The 24,676-nt window shown below is 33.3% G+C and overlaps 1 protein-coding gene across 2 annotated transcripts in view; it reads right to left on the bottom strand.

The window, feature by feature from the left end:
• The window catches only part of LOC129614912 (zinc finger protein ZFP2-like), a 171,000-nt gene that overhangs the window by 84,694 nt on the left and 61,630 nt on the right, over positions 1–24,676 (bottom strand). For both annotated transcript variants that reach the window (XM_055529880.1, XM_055529881.1), the window contains exon 7: positions 9,999–10,062. In XM_055529880.1, the coding sequence (XP_055385855.1) occupies positions 9,999–10,062 (64 nt within the window). The remainder of the gene's footprint in view (positions 1–9,998; positions 10,063–24,676) is intronic.

Here is a 24,676-nt window from a genome sequence, read left to right as displayed (position 1 = left end):
GATCTATGTGGTCGTACTGTTCAAGCCTTCTATCCAATATAAGTCCTAAATACTCGAAGTTTTTCACTTTGTCAACTTGACTGGTTCCGTAGCAGATGGAAGTGAAATTGAAGGTTTTGTTTTCAAAAAGTGATAGTCTCGTCTTTCTAACATTTTGAGCTATTTCGCAAGTTTACCTATTAACTGTAAAATATATAATTACAGTCAATATACATAAATTTTAAATAATTCCGTACCAAAAATTTATTCTATGGGCCCACCCTCTCTTATGTACTACACAACACTGCGTGTGCCATTACAGTACGTCGGTTGTCTCTTACTCTGCCAATAGGACCTGAACATCATCGTCAACATAATTAAATGTCTTCTGCAAGTCGATGAATAGACAAGCAGTATCAATGCTCTTTGAAATAAAGTCAGTTAAGGACAAACAAGCGGCAATCGTGTTTGAGTTTTTCTAAAAGTGATACTTTTCCCCATGAAAAATATTATTTGAATTCAAGAAAAAGGTAAGCCTTTTCTTAAAAATTTTTATACCCGTACGAACGTATGTTCTGCCGTCGAATTCTGAGTAGATTTAGCTTTATCTGTCCGTCCGTTCGTCCCAGCCATAACTCAAAAACTAATTGAGCAAAGTTCACCAAATTTTCACAAATGATTTATTGTAGTAAGTTCCAGAGCCCTATTTAAATTGGACATGATAGGAGAACTGCTTCTGGTAGCTGCCATACAATTTCAAAATTTATTTGACTATATCTCAGAGAAACTATAAAAGCTGTGAAATGAATTTTCGCAAAGCGAATATATTAGTAGAGCCGATGTGCTAGATAAAAGTCGCTGAAATTACTGATATAAGATGTGCGTTCTTTATCCTCATTATCAGATACAATTAGAAGAGGATGTTGAAACTGTTGGGAAAAACATTAAAGGAAACATAGAAAAGGCAGCAAACGAAGCATACGGCAGAAAATAGGTAAATAAAAATGCAAACAAAACTAATACTCCATGGTTTACTGCAGAAGTAAAAGAGCTCGCAACAGAAAAACGCGAAAGTTACTTAAAATATCTAAATAAGAGGACACCCGAAGCATACGGAGAGTATAAATCTGTTAGACATCGGGTAAATTCAAGAATACGCGGAATAAAAAAAATCTGATGTCGTCAGCACATAACCGACCGCATTGTGTATTGTCTAGTTAAATGAAAGTGTTACAGAATATTATAAAAATGTCTGTTAAATACTTCTTTCCAATTTTTAGGACACTAGTAAGTTTATAGTTAACATACTTAGAAAAATGTAAATTTGGCTCTTAGTAGAGTTTCGCTTTGTGCTACCCGAATTCCCTGAAATGCTCGCCAGTTAGTTTCGGTAACAACCAGAACTCAAATATCAAATTTCAAGAAATTCCATCAATTTGTTCTGTGGATATGGTGAAAAATGTAAAATCGGCCCGCAAATCAATTCTCGAGCCCTGATCTTTCCAAAAAAGTTATATGTTCATTGCTTTAATATGAGGAATTCATATATTAAATTTCAATGAAATCAGTTGATTATTTCTCTTTATATACACAAAAGTGTATGTTTGGCCCGTAGTAAACGTCTAGTTGCCGATGCCTGATCTTTTCAAAAAATTTGCATGTTCATTGTTTTAATACGAGAAGTTCATATATTAAATTTCAATGAACTCGGTTGATTATTTCTCTTTATATACACAAAAATGTTTATTTGGCCCGTAGTAAACGTCTAGTTGCCGATGCCTGATTTCTTCCAAAACATACGAATCGGTTGAATACTTTCTTCAAAATGTTCAAAAATGTAAAACAGGCCCGCTAAAAAGTGCAGTTCCCGAGGCCTGATATATACCAAAAGTTGATCGATCCGTGCCATGGTGGAAACAAACTTATATATAAAATTTCATCAAAATCGGTTCAGCCGAACTTGAGATACACGCGTGCACACACAGACCGACAGACCGACAGGTTGCTAAAAATAGTTTATTTATACTTCCTTACTATGGAGAAGTACGTTCCCGCCGAAAACTCGATATGCAAAATTTGTTGCCATCACATAACCTACCTATTGTTTACACAATACGGTCGGTAAAAATGAGTTAAATACAAATCGAGTTAATAAAATACTGTCTTCATCATCAAGTAGCAATGTTGTTCTAAAAAGCCATTAGCACCGAAACAATTTCAACTAACTAGAGAAAAAGCCTTTCGATACCTATTTTCAAAAAGGGGATAATAAGATCCGGGAAAACTATAGAGGGATAACTATTCTAAATGCCGGAATGAAGCTTTTTACGAAAGTTCTTTAGGACCTCTTGTCAGAAAAAATTACTATGTACAAAAAGCAGCAAGGATTTCGAAAAAACAGATCTACGATAGATACAATTTTTGCGGTGCGACAAATAATAGAGAAATCAATAAAATTCGAGAACTCAGCATTTGTGTGTTCCGTCGATTCAACTTAGATTTTCGACCAATTCAAACTCAATGATGTAATTAACATATTGACAGCAAAAAACATTCCACTCGAAAGAATAAAAATAATCGAAACTTTAAACACCCCCACATATATATTAGACAACAACATCAAATCATCAGCAATAAGGCAGGACGATTCGTTGAGTTCATTTCTCTTCAATTTGATAATGGGAAAACTTATACCTGGAGTGAAAGGCGCAGGACTTGGCTATGGAACTTCAAAACGAGAAAGAAAAATTAATATGCTACGCAAATGCCGCCGTGCTTATATCCGAAAATGAAGACGAGCTGCAAAAATTGCTACACCAGTTTTATATAACATCAGCTAGATTGAACATAGAAATTTCGTTCGGTGGCAAAATAAAAGTCTATGATAATTGCAAAAGAAGCTTTAAGATGTAAATTATAAGATTAGTAAATTATAAGATAAGGCGGTGAACAACAAAATAATATAGCAAGTAATGTCTTTTATGTATTTAGGGGTGGATGTTTCTGTTTGCCGAAACCGAAAACAGAAAATATGCATCAAATAAACAAAGCAGGAAGAGTCAGTGGCAGTCTTGCAGGTATTAAATAGAAAAACAAGCATCATGCATTGGGCAAGTAGCAAAAGTTAAAATATATAAAACATGCGTACGCTTAATTATGACATATGCAGCGGACACTAGAGCTGAAACGAGCAAAACAAAAGTCAACTCACGTGCAGCAGGAATAAAAACGCTTAGAAAAATCGTAGGTCACACATTACAAAAAAGAATTCCGAGCACAGAAACAAGAAACACTTTAAAAGTTCAAGACGTTGTAAGATGGATAAGATCCAGGAGGCGTGACTAGTATGAACACATCTCTAGAATGCAAAACAACCGCATTATAAAAACAGCAAAAGATAGCAAGCTAAGCATCATCAGACGACTAGGCAGACTACCGAAAAGATGCCTCGAGTGCTTGACACCAACTTTGCAAGAAAAGAAGTAATTGTTAGAACAGGATAGAAGCCTATAAAGAAGAAGAAGATGTTTCATTAGATAGATACATACATGCTTATGTAGGTACATATATGTATTTAAAATTTTTGCGAATCTTTCTTAAACTATTATACAATATTTTTTGCAAATTTTTCTTAAACTTTTTTTAACAATATTTATCTGTTATATACTGTAAAAAATCAAAAATAAAAGAAAAAACATAATTTTAAAGTAATTAATCAAAATCCAAATCCAAAAAATTATTATAATATATTATAATAAATTAATCCAAAAACAGAAAAATACGACAATAACCTTCTAGTTATCAGATTACTAAGCTAGCCATTAGGCTACACAATACTTTGAATTTACTTTTCTTTATTTAACTCATATTTGGTACTAGCTACTTCTGAGGTGTGAAAAAGTGTACTTCTAGAAAGGTTAAATATTTGGGACGAAAGCAAAAAGATAAGGTTTTGCTAGTAGAGTCCCGGAAAAAGCAAGAATTTCACTCGACCTCCAAAGATCCTCTGTGACCGCTTGTTACAAAATGGTACTTCATCCTATGCTAGGATAAAGCGTTTTCTTTTTCATTTTAAATTAGAACAAAATAAAAAATAAAATGATGAAAAAGAAAGTTCATCTGACAATTCGCATTTTTCAAGATGCGAACGTGATACTCAAAAAATGTTAGATCTTAAATCAAGCTAATCCATAAACATTTATTCCACTTAGATCAGGCATGTCAAACTCATTTATCACCACGGGTCATTTTAGCGTTTCCGCACAATAAAAAAAGTCAAGCTATTAAATTATACTTAACTTTGATTTTTATTATTAACAGAAAAAGTAATATAAACTAACTCAATAGATGCAAATAATACAGTCATACAAAAGAAAATTAAATCATTTTTTGGAAAAAATTTGGCAACATTTTTCATTCACTAAATCTTCGAAAACACAAATTTGTGCTTCCGAACATGGCTAAAACACGTTTAGCAAATATTTAAATATTTGGAAATTGATCCATAGGTAAATAATTATAAAATTTAGTAATTTTCACTCCAATAAAATTTGGTTTTAATACAGAATCGCAATGCATATCGATAAGTTCCAATTGTAAGTTTGCATCAACTGTTTCAATATTAACAGAAAAAGGAAATGCGATTTTTTTTTCAAATTCAGTTTTTAATAATTTAATCTGATTAGAATATTCGGAAAATTTCGAATTCGGTGACGGTTTTAGTAATGATTGGCAACACTCAAAGTAGTTTAAATTTCCTTTTCGAAGTTGGTTTTCCCAAAGTAATAATTTGTACTTTTAATGCCTTAAAATTGTCGTATAAATTAGTGATGAGATGATTGCCTTGAAGTTTTAGATTAAACTGATTTAAATTATTCGTAATATCAACTGCAAATGCCAAGTCTTTTATCTATTAATCGTCTGAATTTTACATTGGTTACTTTTTGGCTTAAAAAAAATTACAATTTCGACTCGCAATTCCAAAAAGCGTTTTAAAATTTTGTAGCTGGAGAGCCATCGTACTTCTGTGTAAAATGGTATATCTGTATATTCACTTTCAATTTCTTGCAAAAAATTTATAAACTGTCGATAATTAAGGCCGCGTGCACTTTAGAACAAAACGTTTGTTGATTAAAAATGCAATGGAAAGTTGAAAATAACTGTTGCCTTGTTTTCTACATTCCCCTTTTAAATTTGTAACAACTCCTGTAATAGCCGCAACACCATCAGCTGCTTTCTTGACTGCACTGAAAATATCAACCCAGGTTGTTGTTTGTTGCATGAGGGTAATTTCCAAAAGTTCTTTAGTAGCTTTTAAACTGCTGTCATATTCGCAAACAAAAATATCCACCTGTGTCGTATCTTGAACATCAGTACTTTTACCGACCGTATTGTGTAAACAACAGGTAGGTTATGTGATGGCAACAAATTTTGCATATCGAGTTTCGGTGGGAACGTACTTCTCCATAGTAGGGAAGTGTTAATAAACTATTTTTAGCAACCTGTCGGTTTGTCGGTCTGCCGTCTGTCGGTCTGTGTGTGAACGCGTGTATCTCAAGTTCGGCTGAACCGATTTTGATGAAATTTTATATGTTAGTTTGTTTCCACCATGGCATGGATCGATCAACTTTTGGTATATATCAGGCCTCCGGAACTGCACTTTTTAGCGGGCCTGTTTTACATTTTTGAACATTTTGAAGAAAGTATTCAACCGATTTACTTGAAATTTTATATATCAGCTCAGGTCGACCATCCGCAAAAATTCGTATGTTTTGGAAGAAATCGGCAACTAGACGTTTACTACGGGCCATTTTTGTGTATATAAAGAGAAATAATCAACCGATTTCATTGAAATTAAATATATGAACTCCTCGTATTAAAACAATGAACACATAACTTTTTTGGAAAGATCAGGGCTCGAGAACTAATTTGCGGGCCGATTTTACATTTTTCACCATATCCACAGAACAAATTGATGGAATTTCTTGAAATTTGATATTTGACTTCTGGTTGTTACCCAAACTAACTGGCGAGCATTTCAGGGAATTCGGGTAGCACAAAGCGAAACTCTACTAAGAGCCAAATTTACATTTTTCTAAGTATGTTAACTATAAGCTTACTAGTGTCCTAAAAATTGGAAAGAAGTATTTAACAGACATTTTTATAATATTCTGTAACACTTTCATTTAACTAGACAATACACAATGCGGTCGGTTATGTGCTGACCACATCAGATTTTTGTGAATTGCAATAGAATAGGTCTCAAATGTTGGAGTAATCGATTTCAATTGGTTTTTCAAATTTTGAGCTATTTCGTCAATTCGACAAGCAACGGTATTTCTAGTTTTAAATTTCTTTATTTGTTCTGGACACAACTCTTCAACTAGTTTCAGAATGCAATCACAAATAAATTCACCATCGCTAAGTAGTTTTAATTTTATTGCAATTAAGTTGGATGTAAAAACTTGTTATTGGACATAGCAGCAGCACTATCGTCAATCAGTTTTTGAAAACCTCTTTGCTATTGTTGAAGTGTTTTATTTGATTCAGATAATTTATCTTTACAAAGATTCGCAGCATATTTACCATATTTTTCTTTGTGCTGTATATCTTAATGTCTAACATAATATTATATTTTTTGCAAACTGCAATAAAGTGTTTGCAAATCAGACGTAAAATTTTTTTTTTCTCTTCAATACAAAAATATTGTGTTTCCCATCTCTCTTGAAAACTACGGTGTCCGTCTTCAATTTTTCTCTTTTTATTTGAAAGCATACTGGAAGTCGAGATAGCATTAATATTTATTAAAATAATTTAACTTAATTTTTCAGGCGGAAGAGGATGATTGAAAATAGAATTACTTATCAGGTCTATCTGTTTACAAATATAATAATGTAAAGGTGGTTCAAATATATATTTGATTTATAGACACACTGAACTTTTCACTTTTCTAGAGAATGTGCCGTGAGGCACATCAATTCTAATTTCTCTAAGCGCGGAGTACACCTTGTCCTTTTATATTCGAAAAAGTCTGTCAGATAAAATATATGATTCAAGTAACTTGAAGCATTACAAAGGTACCAATTTCTTAAGTTTAAATAATAAACCGTCGGGCCAAAGGCTATCAGACGCCTAAACCACGTTCACAAATATTTTCGAATATATTTGCCTTCTTCTAACGTTCTTTTTTTAATATTTTGTGTATTTGTTTTTATATATTTTGTGTGTTTGGTCGATTGAGGCATACTTTGTTCTAAAACCAAAGTGATGGTTTGGAGTCAATTTCTTATTTTCTCTCGTCGGCATCAGCCTTATTAACAGCAATTCTTCAAAAATGTTCATATCATTGGTAGCAGCGAAATCGGTCTAGATGACTTTGCCTCATCCAAGGGCTAACTCCGTTTGTCGTATCATAATAACTTCCGCTACTTTCCAAGCACTTGGAACATACCTCAGGTTAACTGCTGCATTTATCTTTTTTTTCAAAAATATCAATGTCTTTCTCAGCATATCCCTTAATATTTCAGTATTGGCAGACAATAAAAGATCTCAGAATCGCTTATATTTATTTGGTTGAAAAATTCCTTCCAATAATCACATAAGGTATGGTAGGTATTTCTACTTCCCAACTCACCGGGGATTTTTGTTTTACAAAAATTTGTTGACTTTTTGTTATTTTCAGAGTTAAAACAATATTTTTTTAGATTTGTCTAAATACTTCTTTTTAATCATGACCATTTCCCATTAAATAAGGAAAATGCACTTCTCCATGGTAGGGAAGAGTAAATAAACTATTTTTAGCATCCTATCGGTCTGTTGGTCTGTGTGTGCAAGCGTGTATCTCAATTCGGCTGAACCGATTTTGATGAAATTTTATATATAAGTTTATTTTGACCATGGCACGGATTGATCAACTTTGGGATATATCACACCTCGCGAACTGCTCGTTTTAACGAGCGTGTTTTACATTTTTGATCATTTTAAAAAAAAATATTTTAATTAACCAATTAAAACCAATTATAAAACCGATTTACTTTAAATTTCATATATACGTTTAGCTCGACCGTCCACGAAACCTCTTTACTTTTGGAAAAAATCAGGCGTCAGCAACTGGACGTTTACTACGGGCCAAATATACATTTTTGCGTATATAAAGAGAAATAATCAGCCGATTTCATTGAACTTTAATATTTAAATTCTTCGCATTAAAACAATGAACATATAAATTTTTTAGAAGATCGGGGCTCGAAAACTTATCTGCAGGCTGATTTTACAGTTTTCACAATATTTACGGAACGATTTAATGGAATTTCTTGAAATTTAATTTCAAGAAAGCGAGCATTTCAGGGAATTCGGGTAGCACAAAGCGAAACTCTACCAAGAGCTTAATGTCCTAAAAATTGGAAAGAAGTATTTAACAGACATTTGTATAATATTCTGTAACACTTTAACTTAACTAAACAAACACATCGCGGTCGGTTATGTGCTGATCATATCAGATTTTTTTATATTGTTATTTATATTGTTTGACAAAAATAATGAAACTTGCTAAAATATAGGTATACTTTTACACATAGTTGTACTTTTTTTTTTCGAAATTGAAGTTTTTGTTTTTTTATTATTTTTCTCGAAATTTTCCCAAACTGTTTACTACTTTTAAATAGCGCTTAAAGGAACAAATGCAACAAAATTGAAAGAGATGTTAACATAATTCTCGAATTTGCTCAAGTTAAGGAAAATAGTTGTGGTTTTTGATGGCATAGCATTTAATATCAGCTTTCTGTATTTATACGAATTGGGAAAAGCCTGCAGATTCAGAAGTATAAGCTGCAAAAATTCAAATTTTACGAATTTCGAGGGTTTTAAAAAGGGAAAAAATTTTACAACGAAATAAAATATTTATTAATATCTTAAGACTGCTCAAATTTCAGACTCCTACAACTTATGGTTTGGAAAAAAAACAATATCAAAAATTTGAAAAAAGAACAAATAACGGTTAATTTAAGCAGCCATTTTGTTTTTCATATTCATTTGCTGCGGTAGAAGAAATCATCCACTACTTTTATGCGGTTTCGAAATTTGAAAAATGTTTATGGTTTCTTTAAAATAAATAGTCAAAGTACGACTTTTTTAGTTCAATGAGCTACAACTTTTAGAGGAAGGGAGAAACAGATAAAAATTTTCATATGCAATTCAGTTTTATATTTTTAAGCATGTATTAGTTTTGTTAATGGGTCCACCGTCGGACAGAACGAAATAAAGAAGCACTTTTTTATCGTCGATAAAAATAACTTATATGAAAAAAATACTTTCACATATGAATACACAATTTAGAAAAAGAAATTATCTGGTACGTGGTTTTAACTAACGCCTCTACGCAAAGTTAAGAACTTCCCAAAAAAAATTAATTAACTGTTTTTTCCTTTTTAAACATTTTTTTTTCATATTAATTCAATGATGTGAAGTAACAACATGCATAATATACAGGGTGCTTCGCATAAGGTGGCAAATAATTTCAGGAATAATTCTTTGATCAATTTCCAGCAAAAAAATTTATGGATGAGGGGGAGGGGTGCAAATATATTTGTTTTCGAGCTACAGCCTGTTGAAAAATAAGTACCAGATTTTTCTTGCTTATAAAAGAATGTTTTAAATTTAAAAACTATGCGACACAAAGCAACCATTGTGTGGTTTTGCAGGCGATTGGTTCTTGTTTATTTTCGGTCCAACAATCAATTTGATTTAAGTTATAGTTTTCGAAATGAAGTTAACCCATATAATATTTTCCGCCATCTCTCATAGTTTTGCCAGTAAAACGTGTTACCAATCATACACTAATTTCCTAGTAAAGGTCGTATGTCGCAATTTTTTTAAACGTATTGTAGATTAAACCTTGTGAAATTATATATTACATATTTTTTTCAAATTTTTTCGATTATTTTTGTTTATTAGTGTATTGAAATCGAGTTATCGTAAATTGACTGTAAAGTTATTATACTTAAGAATTTATGAATACATACTTGCATATGTCACAACTAAACGCTTTAATTTTGGTATGGGTGAGCATATGGGAACTTAATCCCGCTGAAAAATAATTTTAAATATTTAATGCTTTATAAAATAAAACAAAGTTAAACTTATACAAATAACATTGAAAAATAAAATATTTAAATTTAAATTTTATTAATTTATTGGTACAAAATTTTGCTGTATACATATAATTTAAGTTTTTCCAGTATTAGGGTACTGCAGTTAAAGATATAGGATTGAGTTCATGTTTGTAGCCCACATAAGCTAAGGTATGATACACCAAGAAGCACAATACAAAAAAAAATGTAGTCACGCAAATAAAAAAGCATATTTGCGGGAATAATTTCCAAATTAAAAATTAAAAACAAATAAGGCAATTATTTTCAATATAAAACCTACTCTTTTCAGTACAGTAACAAAAACGTGCTGTTTTTAACTTAGAACTGGAAACATGAATTCAACAATCTTAATTCACCGAATTTTCATAGAGATTGTACAGTACGATTTAGTAAAGAGTACAATATTACATGTACCATTGTTTAGGGAATCAAAAATGGGTAAAATTTTTGCTTGAAACTAGGCTGTCAAAACTCAACGGTTTCCAAGATATATGGATTTTAACGAATTTTCACGAAATTTTTACTTGCCCAAGCTTTTTGGCTCATAACTTCCCTTCTGAAAAAGATAAAGGCTTCAAATGAACAGTTTCTCAAAGGATTAGTAAAGGTCTTGAAGGAAACATATTACTTGGTGTTGTATTTTATGTACTTCCTGATTCAAACTTTGCATTCACACTTTGGAAAAGTTTTTCGGTATCTTCACAAAACGTAGAATTAGTGAGTCCCACTTTGTTTGGTTAACAAATTGTTTACTCAAGAAAAGTTAATTATGTGGGAGTAACCCTAGGCAGTCGTCTCTCCTTAAGCACTCATATATATATTGTTATGGAAAGGGAAAACAACGGTCTTGCGATCTTGCAGGAGCTTTGTTGGCAAGACTTGGGACATTAGCTACAGGGTAGCATTGTTGCTATATACGACCTATATGTCTGTGGTATGATGCCGCAAGGTGGAACAGGTAGTAAGGAGTACAGGCCACATTGGGGATTTTGGAGCTGGAAACATGGAATAATTCATATCAGGAAGCATTGGAGGTGTTGAAAGAGATTCACTTATAAAGGTCCTGTAAAAGTTAGGAAAATAAGTTAATACAACGAACATTTAAGTCTCCGAGACAAAGAATTTTAGGCCCACAAACTAATGTCCTTCGTGATCGCTTTGGAAAAGTTATTGAAGGTATACATAAGGAACCAAAAAATATTAAGTTATTCATCAGATAACCAACATGTTTGACCAACAGGTAGGTGGGGCGCGAACCGAGGCACGATTAAAATGTATGGGATATACTAGTGATACAGCTTATTGAATAAAATATAATGCATTACTTGTTGCGTGGAGCACATTTTTTTTAAAAGAATAATTTGGGCATGTTGGGGTTCTGTCGAAATTAAGCTGATGAATCTAAAGGACACGCTCCAGGAGGATGTTGATGATGTCTTCATATCTCTGGATAGATTTTGAAAGCCATGTGCCTGGTAGCCCTCAAAACCTTTCTTCCAATTGCCATCAGGCACATTGATTGCAAAATCATTGTTGGCGTATTAGCGCCGTGGCCACAAAGGAAGGTATTAGGCGGCTGGGTGAATGAATTGTGTGCTGTATGCTAACCCCACTTGGATGAAATTTGTATTGTTCAGGAAACTCTTGGATACAGCTCGATACTTAGGGCTAATTTTGAATCGAAGCTTATTATAGCATGGCCACATGGAGGAATGAGCAAAAAGAGCTATAAACGCCTTGTTCGTTTGCCAAAGTTATATATATTAACAAAGTTATAGTTATATATAATAACAAAGACACTTTATTATGCTAAGCCAACGTGAATAGTTTAACTACGTTGTAAGATGTTTGTTAATATCTGTATTAAACTACAACTTTAAAATTGAAATATCTAATAAAATAAGCTAATCAATATTTTTACAAAATTTTTATTAATATATTGTACAAATAAAGATTTGAATATTTTAAATATATCAGAAAAATATATCATATACTTAAAATATGAAATTAAGCCATGTACATAGACTAAACAAAATTCAAATAAAAACATCAGCAAAAGAAAACAAAAATTCGAAATGCAAATATTTGTCTTACTTCAACATATTTAACAAAAAACAATCAATATTTAACAAAATAAAGTTAAATTAATAAAACACCCCGTAAAATTTATCTGCTAAGGTACCAGGTACAACCATCAAGCGGTATTTTTCTTAGTTCTTAAAAATGTCTATTGCTTTTCAAAATAACTATTGTGATATAAAATTTTGTATCTATTGTGATTTTGATAAATGTTTGATAATTACAGCACTTAAATTCAATATAAATCAATATTAGTGACAATTTATTGATTTTTTACATTTTATTAGGACCCTTAAAATATTGACATATAAATGGTTTTTATGCTATATCTCTTTTACAAAAAAGATTGTTTATCGTTTGGGGACTCAAATGAAAGCTTAAGGAAGTAGCCAAAAATTTGAGGTGATCAGCACATAACCGACTGCAATGTGTATTGTCTAATTGAAAGTGTTACAGAATATTATAAAAACGTCTGTTAAATTCTTCCTTCCAATTTTTAGGACACTAGTAAGCTTATAGTTAACATACCTAGAAAAATGTAAATTTGGCTCTTAGTAGAGTTTCGCCTTGTGCTACCCGAATTCCCTGAAATGCTCGCCAGTTAATTTCGGTAACAACCAGAACTCAAACATCACATTTCAAGAAATTCCATCAATTCGTTCCGTAGATATGTTGGAAAACGTAAAATCGGCCCGCAGATCACTTTTTGAGCCCTGACCTTTCAAAAAAATTTTATATGTTCATTGTTTCAATGCAAAGAATTTAAATATTAAATTTCAATGAAATCGGTCGATTATATCCCTTATATACGCAAAAATGAATATTTGGCCCGTAGCAAACGTCCAGTAGCTGATACCAGATTTTCTCCAAAAGTTAGGAGGTTTCGCCGACGGTCGAGGGAAGCTTATATATGAAATTTCAACTAAATCGGTTGAATATTTTCTTCAAACAGGCGCGCTCAAAAGTGCAGTTCCCAACACCTGATATATTCCACAAGTTGGTCAATCCGTGTCATGGTCGAAATTAACTTACATATAAAATTTCATCAAAATCGATTCAGCCGAACTTGAAATACAGGCATGCACACACAGACCGACAGACCAACAGGTTGCTAAAAATAGTTTATTTACACTGCCCTACCATGGAGAAGTGCGTTCCCACCGAAAACTCGATATGTATACATACGGTCAGTGAAAATGTAAAAGTTTTAGAAACTTTTTGTTTCATACAAAATTGTATGTAATAAAAAATATAAAATGGAAAAAATTTGTGCTTTTCCAAAGTTTGAATACATCGTATTCCGAGAGCATATAAAATACAAAATTAAATAATTCAAGCCCTTTGCTAGCCCTTAAATAAACTGTTCATTTGAAGCCTTTTTCTTTTTAAGAAGGGAATTTGAAAAAGCTTAGGCAAGTAAATATTGCGTGAATATTCATTAAAATCCCTGTATCTTGGAAACCGGTGAGTTTTGATAACTAGTTTCAAACAAAAATTTTACCCATTTTCGACTCCCTAAACATATTGTACTGTTTACTGAATCACCCTGTGTAAAGTTTTTAGCAAAATTATGTAAATTTAAATTATTGAGTCGATTATTAACCGAGTTTTTACTCTACTTCACAATCTTTTTTTATATAAAATCAATTTTAGTTTTTGTAATAAAAATAATGGTTCATAAAGCTGACAATATTCGTAAAGTAACTGATACAGTTGCGGGGTCGAAATCAACGTCGTTCAGCCGAAATCTTCACGTTTTTCAATTTGAATAATCTCGAAGTATGAAATTTAAAATAATTTAAAGCCGTGTTCAAAGTCCAAATTACAACTTTCGGCCAATTCGCAAACAAGTTAAATTCATAATTTGAAATCATTCAGCCAAAACTTTAATCCATTGTAGAAAAAAATAGAAGTTAGAATTTTAGAATTTAAATTAATTTATGTAAATTCATTTTGAATGACTTTGAACATTCAAATAAAGGCCAAGGGGGAGCTTAATCGTCAATATGCGACATACAGATATCAGGCACCCTCTACTTCAAATAGGCCTTCCCATGGTATGCCGGGCTTTACCACGGGTGACTTTACTTTCCTGTGCTACTAGTGGGAACAAAATTAATGAATCAAGAATCAGAAAAACTAACAACAACATGAAAAACAACGACAAGTTGGACGCTCACGCGTCTGCGGAGTCAGAGCTTCTTTCGATTGACGCGGTGGAGGAACTCCGTCAGCATAGGAAACCGTGGCGTATCCGATGGAAACAGGTAACCAGGATCTTTGGAGACCAGTTATCCAATAAGCTTAAGAGAATCAGAGGGAAACAACAATATTTCTTTCGTGCATTCATGCGGAGTATTGCAGCCTACATCAGAAACGACATGTGTCCAGAACCTGAGGGTTTACGGAGCAGATGCTGTGGCTGCAAAAATAAAAGGTCTGAAAGCAACACTGCAGATGTAGGACCCTCAAAGAAAAGGTCAATGGGGGACAATGTTGACAAAAAGGCCCCTGGGAACATTTCTTGCATTAGCTAAAGGGTAGCATTGTTGCTACCGATCTTGCATTAGCTAAAGGGTAGCATTGTTGCTATATACCATCTATATGTCTGTGGTATGATGCCACAAGATGGAACAGGTAGGAGTACAGGCCACATTTGTTAGGTTCAGGAGCTGGCTGGTCCGGATGTGGGCGGGGCAATATAGACGACTCTAACGGCTGTTTTGGATGCAATCGTTAGACTCCCGCCTTTGCAACTTCCACATTGTTCGGGAAGCAACCATTTACCGACTATCTACTGGTGAAGATGTCGCTGGGAAAAGATGGGCCGGCAGCACTCAGAGGGCTTTCATCGAGAGCGACTGAGCGAATTCTCGGGAGCTACTCGTAGGTCTGTATCCCACGCTATGATTTCCATAGTAGATACGAATTAACGTTTCCTGATCAATTCGTGTGGGCACAGGGGTGTCCAGTTTTTGAGATTGGTTGTAGTAGATTGGTGAACTGCGAAATATAATCTAAGTGTCTGGTTTGCCGCGGGCTTCGCTCGGTTTTGGTGAAAAGAGCCGTTACTAAAGGTTTGTGGTCGGTATGTATTGAAAATTCACGTCCTTCTACGAAATACAGAAAATGTTTTATAGCTAAATAAATAGGCAGTAGCTCGCGATCAAAGGCTGAGTATTTTTCCTCGGCGGGGGTGAGTTTTCTCGAAAAGAACGAGAGTGGTTCCCAGTTGTCATCACGCTGCTGCTGCATAACAGCGCCGACGGCAACATCAGAAGCATCCGTAGCGATACTAAACGTTCCATTCGAAAGTGGGTGTGTCAAAAGAGTGATCTTGAGAAGAGCGTCCTTAACTGCCGTAAACGCGTCATTGAGACTTTGAGGCCAACTAAAGTTTTTGGCAGTTTTTAGCCTCCTAAGTAACTTAGAGAGATGAGTGTAAATAGGAGAAAGTAATTTAGCAAGATGTATTTGGCGGACTGAATTAGGTAGCGGGAAATTAACTATCGCGTCTATGCGATCTTCTGAAGGAAATATAACGAAAACGCACTTAGAACTGTTAATCTTAATATCATATTCGGACAGACGTTTAAAAATGATTTGCAGGTGTTGCTTTTGCTCGGATGGAGTAGAACTGGCGGCCAAAATGTCGTCGATATATACAAATATAAAATCGAGACTTCGAGTGACGTCGTCCATAAACCGTTGGAAGGTTTGGGCGGCATTTCGAGGTCCGAAAGGCATACGACTAAATTAAAAACATGCCGAAAGGAGTAGTTATTGCCGTTTTATGCATGTCGTCTTGGGAAACACGGATCAAGTGATATGGCCTAACAAGATAGATTTTTGAAAAGATGTGCTTAACGAACGAATACATGGAAAAGTTTTGAATGTGAGGAATAGGGTAACAATCAGGCACCGTGGCAGCGTTTAGACGCCGGTAATCCCCGCACGACCGCCAATCGACGTTATTTTTCTTCCTAACCACATGAAGTGGCGACGAAACGGATGACGAAGAAGTTCTACATATCCCGATGCTGACCATATATTCGAATTCTGTTTTAGCCGTTTTATGACGCACTTAATCAAGTCTACGTGGAGAGGAAAAAGGAAGTTGTCCCTTGGTCACAATGTGATGCACGACCGAATGCCTAACAGGTGTAGAATAATCTGAATCCTGAGTAAGGGTTGGATAATTTTTAAGAATTTCCCCGTATTCACTTTCCACGACGTTATGCAAAGGTGTAACAACGTGAACGTTAGCCTGCTAAACCTTAACCGACATATTTGTACTTGGATCTACCAATCTCCTGTTCCAAAGATCGACCAATACGAATAGGCGACGTGAAGAGTAATTCCCGTTATTAGCCGCGACAATAACGGGGCGCTTTAGTTTGGGGAATTCGTTTTTGTGCTGGTGGAAGTAGTGTTCGCCCTACGAAAGGAGGCGGAGGATCTACACCGTCCTACACATTTCAGCGCGTCACACCCGAATTTTTTGTGGTACCAACACATATGTTGGCCAGAGCCGGACCTATTTCGACTGGAATTCAGACTTCTAGAACGACTTCGAAAAATTGATCCCGTATTGAATTTTGCTAACATTTCTTCAATCCTCGACAAACGATCTTCTTAATTAGTGAAGTGTCGGTGAGTTGACTCGAAACTGGAGAGCTAGCGCATATCTTCGCGTTATTCGTTCTCGAAACTGCATTTAAAAACGCGGATTGAGAAGCCTCATAAATTTTATCTGCCAGAGAAGTGAGCTCATTCATAGGCTTATCACATATGGCCAGTAAGGTGATGTAAATGTTCCGCCGTAAACGACGAAGCCACAAATTTCTTATAATATTTTCATCAAATGAGCTACCCGCAAGCATTCGTATGGACCTAAAGACTAAAGATGGCCTACGATCACCAATATTTTCTCGATCCAGGAGTGACTCCAATTTTTTAGTTTCGGAGAGTGAATGTCTTTCTATGAGAGCCCCTTTCAGAGTTTCATATGGCTGGATTGTTGGATTATTTAAAATATCAATCACGGAATCAAGTGTATCGGGAGGCAATGCAGACACAGTTAGACAGTATTTGGAATCACTACTGTTTATTCTATAAACCGAAAATTGCGCCTCCGCCTGAATGAACCAGGTCTCCGGGTTGGCAGACCAAAACGGGGGTAAACGAACGAGCACAGAGTCTACTTCGTGTTTTTTCTCGGTCGCAGGACTGAAAGGGTTCGAGTCGGCATTTGTTTCTTTCTCCAAAGCACCGGGATTCGTACGGAAAAGTTCGGAAGTCGGAGGCATCAAAGGATTTGTAGAATGGGTCTGTTTGATAGGCATTTTCTCGTCGTTCGACATATTTAAATTTATTGTATGAAATAGAAGATTTAAAACAAAGAAAAATTTGTATCAAATTAAAATCAAATGTTTAAATGAAAACAAAATTTCAGAACGGTAATCTAAACTACAAAAATGTTAAAAAGAAAAAAATTGAATGTATGAATCCTCGAATCATAAATTTAAAAAAATTTTTTTTTTAAAATGGAAAGAAAAACTTGGTTTAATTTAAAATTCATTGATTAAATTAGCGTTCAATAAAAAATGGTTTTACTGTATTCACCAAAAAATAAAAAGAAATAAATGTATTATCACTTCAGGTAAAAAAAATTATATCAACATGAAAGGTCACAATGCACTTAAATGTGCATATGTACATATATGCGAAATATAAAATTCATTAAATACAATTCCTATATATGCATGCCCGTATGTAAATATGTACTTATATGGGGATATGTAAATAAATTTAGAGATGTAATTTATATTTAATAATGTTTTTATTTTCAATATCTAAGAAAAATTAATTATTTTAAAATTTAATTTATCCAATAAAATAATATTTGTATCACTAATTGAAAAGTTAATTAACAAACCGAAAGTTATAATTGGAAAATTATGTTTGTATGTCTTTATGATGCTAGGTAACCTAGGTGTATTTTTGAGAAAAAAAATAAATTTTCCAAATAAGCAAACATACATACAAATGTTAAAGAAAAAAATACTTTAAATATATACTAAATATTGCAGAATTTTAAGTGAAATATATTATATGTAATATACATAATTTGATATTAAAATTATATTAAAATCATATTAAAATTTAATATATTACATACATACGATATATCTTGTGTTATGTATTTATGTATGTATGCTTTTAAAAAAATTGTTTTATTTTATTATCTAATATAGTAAAAAATATGTTTGGATTGATTTAAATTTTAGTTTTATTAAAAAGAAAAATTGTAATGATTTCGGTTGGTTAATTAGTGAATTTTCAATTCTACTTATATTAAATTCTAATTTTTATTCTTAGTTTTTTAAAAACAAAAAAAATTTTTTTTAAAAAATTGTATTTTAATTATTCTTTTTTTAAAAAAATAAAAAAGATGTAAGAAATTAATAGAACTTATCTTAATATTGATGATGCTTTTTGGTTGATGAAGTGATGGATGTGTATTGATGATGTTGATTTCGCTTGAGTCTTGTGTGTTGATGAATGATTAGTTGAACGCAATTGAATAGTTGAATGATTCAATGTGCAATTTGTTTGATTGATGTTGAAATTGTGAATGTATGATGCAAGTGTCCAATTTGAAATAATTTATATGATTGGATGATTTTGTATGACTGTGATGATGAAAATTCTAACTGATGATGATGAATATTGACTGCATGTAAGACTGAGCAATGCATTCATGAGTGTAGAAATCAAGCATATGTTTAGAAATTTTAACCAAATGTTTCCATTTAACCACTATATATTTTTATTTTAGAATTTTTATTTTTTAATTATTGTTGTAAGAGTTATGATTTAAATTTAGTTTAGTTATCCTTTTTTTTATAATATTATGTTTATATTATGTTTATGTAATATTTATTATGTTTATAAATTTTGTATTGAAGTTTTAATTATTATTATTTAGTAATTTTCTGTTTTATTTATTAGATTTTATATATTTATAAAGTATATCAGTATTTTACTTTAGTCTTTTTTTACGTGTTTTTTAGTCGGGGTCACCAATATGGCTTCCAGTCGGATTTTGGCAAGAAGACCATTTTTTGTTCTTATTTTATTAAAAACATCGCAATAATGTTATTTTTAGTTATAATTTTCTTTTATTATTAATTTATTTTTATTTATTAATTCATTTATAATTATTGTTATCACATTTAACTTATTTTTAATGTTCAACTTAAAACACTTATAATTATTTTAAAGAACACATGCTTATTTTAAATCAACTTAACTGCACTGTGACCATTTATAGAATAGAATATGAGTATAGAATTTCAAATCATTTATATATATTGTAATGAGAGAAAAATGAATTTTACAGTTAATTCATTTTTCGAAATTAAACTAAATTATTAATGTGCAAGTGAATCATTATGTAGGTAATTTAAATATACATAATTAAGCCAAGTTTAAAAGAGTATGTTAATCAACATCACCCTCCCCCGAGATTTAACGCATTTAAAATGAGATAAAAAAAATTTAATATGAATCAAATTAAAAATTGTAGTATGAAACATGAAAATTACAAGTAAAAAAAATGAAAAAAGTAAGAAAAATTTATCTATCTCCAAGAATTATTTAAACTCAACGTGACGTGTGCTCTTGTGAATCTTGTGATGATTCTGACGTCAGAATGCTAAATGCAGGCTTCAAACGGTCAATTGAAATAGAAGCATTTCGTCCGTTAATATCTATCACAAAGTGTGAAAAGATTTTAATGACCCTGAATGGTCCGTCATAAGGAGTTGTTAATCCCGTTTTTACCCTATCAACCCGAACGAAAACGTGTTGACAATTATGTATATCTTTTGGAATGAAAACTTTTTGTTCCGTCTCTCTCGGTGCCGCTGGAATTAGGTTACGCATTGTTTCGCGAAGCCACGTTATGACAGTGTCGTAGTCGTTAACATTTGGTTTTTCGTCGACAAAAATCTCACTAGGTAAACGGAGATTTTGTCCGTATACCATTTCTGCCAGGAAACATCTTAAATCTTCTTTAATTGCGGCCCGAAATCCTAAAAGCACGATTGGGAGCTCGGAACTCCAATGGACTGCGTTACCACGGGCACGTAATGCGGATTTAAGTTGTCGGTGAAACCGTTCTACCATTCCGTTCGACTGAGGGTGATAATGGGTCGTGTGGATCTTGTGAATACCCAATAAGCTCGTTAGTTCTGCAAATAACTTAGATTCAAATTGTGATGCCTGGTCCGTGGTTATTCTAGATGGAGTTCCGAATCGCGGAATGTAATTCTCGGCGAAAGTGCGCGCGACTGTCGATGCGGTCATGTCACTGATAGCGTAAGCCTCAGACCATCGCAAAAAACGATCGACAATTGTTAAGATGTATGAATTGCCAGCGGAAATCGGTAAAGGGCCTACCAGATCTATATGGACATGATCGAATCGGCCCGAAGGTAGGTCAAATTTCCCGAATTGTGATTTTGTGTGTCGTTGAATTTTTGATCTTTGGCAAGCTAAACAAGCTCTAGTTTATTTCGCGACGTCAACATTCATCCTCGGCCAAAAATACTTATCCGTTGCAAGCTTACGCGAAGCCCGAATTCCCGAGTGAGAAAAACTATGTAAGTGTTCGAAAATACTACGACGCAAAGGACTTGGAATGTAAGGGCGATATCGCGAGGTAGAGACCTCGTCAGTACACGTCCAAACCAGGAAGCGAAATTTTTCAAAATTGAAACTCAATGACGAGTCAGAGAGAAGGGTTTTTAGCTCCTCGTCAGTCTCCTGAGCTTTGGAAACTCTTCCAAGATCGACAATGAATTTGCCGGAAGAAGAATCCAAACCATCTATTCGCGATAAACCATCAGCGACAACGTTATCACTTCCACGAATGTGACGTATATCAGTCGTGAACTGCGAAATATAATCTAAGTGTCTGGTTTGCCGCGGGCTTCGCTCGGTTTTGGTGAAAACAGCCGTTACTAAACGTTTGCGGTCGGTAAGTATTGAAAATTCACGTCCTTCTACGAAATACAGAAAATGTTTTATAGCTAAATAAATAGGCAGTAGCTCGCGATCAAAGGCTGAGTATTTTTGCTCGGCGGGGGTGAGTTTTCTCGAAAAGAACGAGAGTGGTTCCCAGTTGTCATCACGCTGCTGCTGCATAACAGCGCCGACGGCAACATCAGAAGCATCCGTAGCGATACTAAATAGGAGAAAGTAATTTAGCAAGATCGGGTACGAACCGATGGTAATAGTTAACCATACCTATAAAGCGTTGTATTTGGCGGACTGAATTAGGTACCAGGAAGTTAACTATCGCGTCTATGCGATCCTCTGAAGGAAATATAACGAAAACGCACTTACAACTGTTAATCTTAATATCATATTCGGACAGACGTTTAAAAAGGATTTGCAAGTGTTGCTTTTGCTCGGATGGAGTATAACTGGCGGCCAAAATGTCGTCGTTATATACAAATATGAAATCGAGACCTCGAGTGACCTCGTCCATAAGCCGTTGGAAGATTTGGGCGGCATTTCGAAGTCCGAAAGGCATACGACTAAATTCGAACATGCCGAAAGGAGTAGTTATTGCCGTTTTATGCATGTCGTCTTGGGAAACAGGGATCAAGTGATATGGCCTAACAAGATAGATTTTTGAAAAGATGTGCTTGCCGAAAAAATTCATGGAAAAGTTTTGAATGTGAGGAATAGGGTAACAATCAGGCACCGTGACAGCGTTCAGACGCCGGTAATCGCCGCACGACCGCCAATCGACGTTATTTTTCTTCCTAACCACATGGAGTGGCGACGAAACGGATGACGAAGAAGGTCTACATATCCCGATGCTGCCCATATATTCGAATTCTGTTTTAGCCGTTTTATGACGCACTGAATCAAGTCTACGTGGAGAGGAAAAAGGAAGTTGTCCCTTGGTCAAAATGTGATGCACGACCGAATGCCTAACAGCTGTAGAATAATCTGAATCCTGAGTAAGGGTTGGATAATTTTTAAGAATTTCTCCGTATTCACTTTCCACGACGTAATGCAAAGGTGTAACAACGTGAACGTTAGCCTGCTAAACCTTAACCGACATATTTGTACTTGGATCTACCAATCTCCTGTTCCAAAGATCGACCAATACGAATAGGCGGCGTGAAGAGTAATTCCCGTTATTAGCCGCGACAATAACGGGGCGCTTTAGTTTGGGAAATTCGTTTTTGTGCTGGTGGAAGTAGTGTTCGCCCTACGAAAGGAGGCGGAGAATCTACACCGTCCTACACATTTCAGCGCGTCACACCCGAATTTTTTGTGGTACCAACACATATGTTGCCCAGAGCCGGACCTATTTCGACTGGAATTCAGACTTCTAGAACGACTTCGAAAAATTGATCCCGTATTGAATTTTGCTAACATTTCTTCAATCTACAAACGATCTTCTAAATTAGTGAAGTGTCGGTGAGTTGACTCGAAACTGGAGAGCTAGTGCATATCTTCGCGTTATTCGTTCTCGAAACTGCATTTAAAAACGCGGATTGAGAACCCTTATAAATTTTATCTGCCAGAGAAGTGAGCTCATTCATAGGCTTATCACATACGGCCAGTAAGGTGATGTAAATGTTCCGCGGTAAACGACGAAGCCACAAATTTCTTATAATATTTTCATCAAATGAGCTACCCGCTAGCATCCGCATGGACCTAAAGACTAAGGATGGCCTACGATCACCAATATTTTCTCGATCCAATTTTTTAGTTTCGGAGAGTGAATGTCTTTCTATGAGGGCCCCTTTCAGAGTTTCATATGGACTATTTGTGGACTATTTATAATATCAATCACGGAATCAAGTGTATCTGGAGGCAATGCAGACACAGTTAGACAGTATTTGGAATCACTACTGTTAATTCTATACTCTTTGTTTTGTTTGTTATCCATTTTTTAAAAAGAAAAGAATCCGCAATTGGAAATAGTACCTTTCACGTTAAACTTTAAAACCAAAGTGAATGTGAATTAATAAAAAATCAATGCCTTTTTTCTTTATACAGACCTGGCTTGGCTACTTACTCAATTGAAATTTCGCAAGCACACGAAGAATAATTGCCTTAGTACGTAACGTAACGTTATTCGTGTTTTTATATCTCTCACAATTTTTAATTTTATTTTTTTAATTCCATTCCATGTTAAATACAACAACAAAAAATTATTTTACTCTTATTTAACTCATTTAAAATATTTCGCTTCCTTTTGCTTTTTATTTTTGTTTATGGTAGTAAAGCAAAAAAACAAAAAAAATATTACTACTCTTTTTTTATTCTCTTTCGCTTTTCGCTTTTCGCTTTTCATTTTTTGTTTTTGTTTTACAGTATGTATAATCAATTGAGTAATGTATCTACCCAGTATTCTCTTTTGCAATTTTCATTTTTTTGTTTTTGTTATTTATTAGATTATATGTATACCTGTTCATGAACTGGACAAATCTTGTAAAATATAATATAGATGTTTAAATGAACACAAAATTTCAGAACGGTAATCTAAACTACAAAAATGTTAAAGGAAAAAATTTAATGTATGAATCCTCGAATCATAAATTTAAAAATTTTTTTTTTAAAATGGAAAGAAAAACTTGGTTTAATTTAAAATTCATTAATTAAATTAGCGTTCAACAAAAAATGGTTTTACTGTATCCACCAAAAAATAAAAAAATTAATGTATACACCAAAAAATAAAAAGAAATAAATGTATGATCAGTTTAGATAAAAAAAATTATATCAACATGAAAGGTCACAATGCACTTAAATGTGCATATGTACATATATGCGGATTAAATTGGAAAATTAAGTTTCAATATTTCGATATTAAAAAAAAATTAAATACAATTCCTGTATATGCATGCCCGTATGTAAATATGTACTTATATGGGGATATGTAAATAAATTTAGACATGTAATTTATATTTAATAATGTTTTTATTTTCAATATCTATTTTTCAGAAAAAAAAAATTTTTCCAAATAAGCAAACATACATACAAATGTTAAAGAAAAAAAATACTTTAAATATATACTAAATATTGCAGAATTTTAAGTGAAATATATTATATGTAATATACATAATTTGATATTAAAATTATATTAAAATCATATTAAAATTTAATATATTACATACATACGATATATCTTGTGTTATGTATTTATGTATGTATGCTTTTAAAAAAATTGTTTTATTTTATTATCTAATATAGTAAAAAATATGTTTGAATTGATTTAAATTTTAGTTTTATTAAAAAGAAAAATTGTAATGATTTCGGTTGGTTAATTAGTGAATTTTCAATTCTACTTATATTAAATTCTAATTTTTATTCTTAGTTTTTTAAAAACAAAAAAAATTTTTTTTAAAAAATTGTATTTTAATTATTCTTTTTTTAAA

Source organism: Condylostylus longicornis, unplaced genomic scaffold, assembly GCF_029603195.1.
Source record: "Condylostylus longicornis isolate FDR11 unplaced genomic scaffold, ASM2960319v2 ptg000126l, whole genome shotgun sequence".
NCBI lineage: Eukaryota > Metazoa > Arthropoda > Insecta > Diptera > Dolichopodidae > Condylostylus > Condylostylus longicornis.
This window is presented reverse-complemented; position numbering and strand designations above follow the sequence as displayed.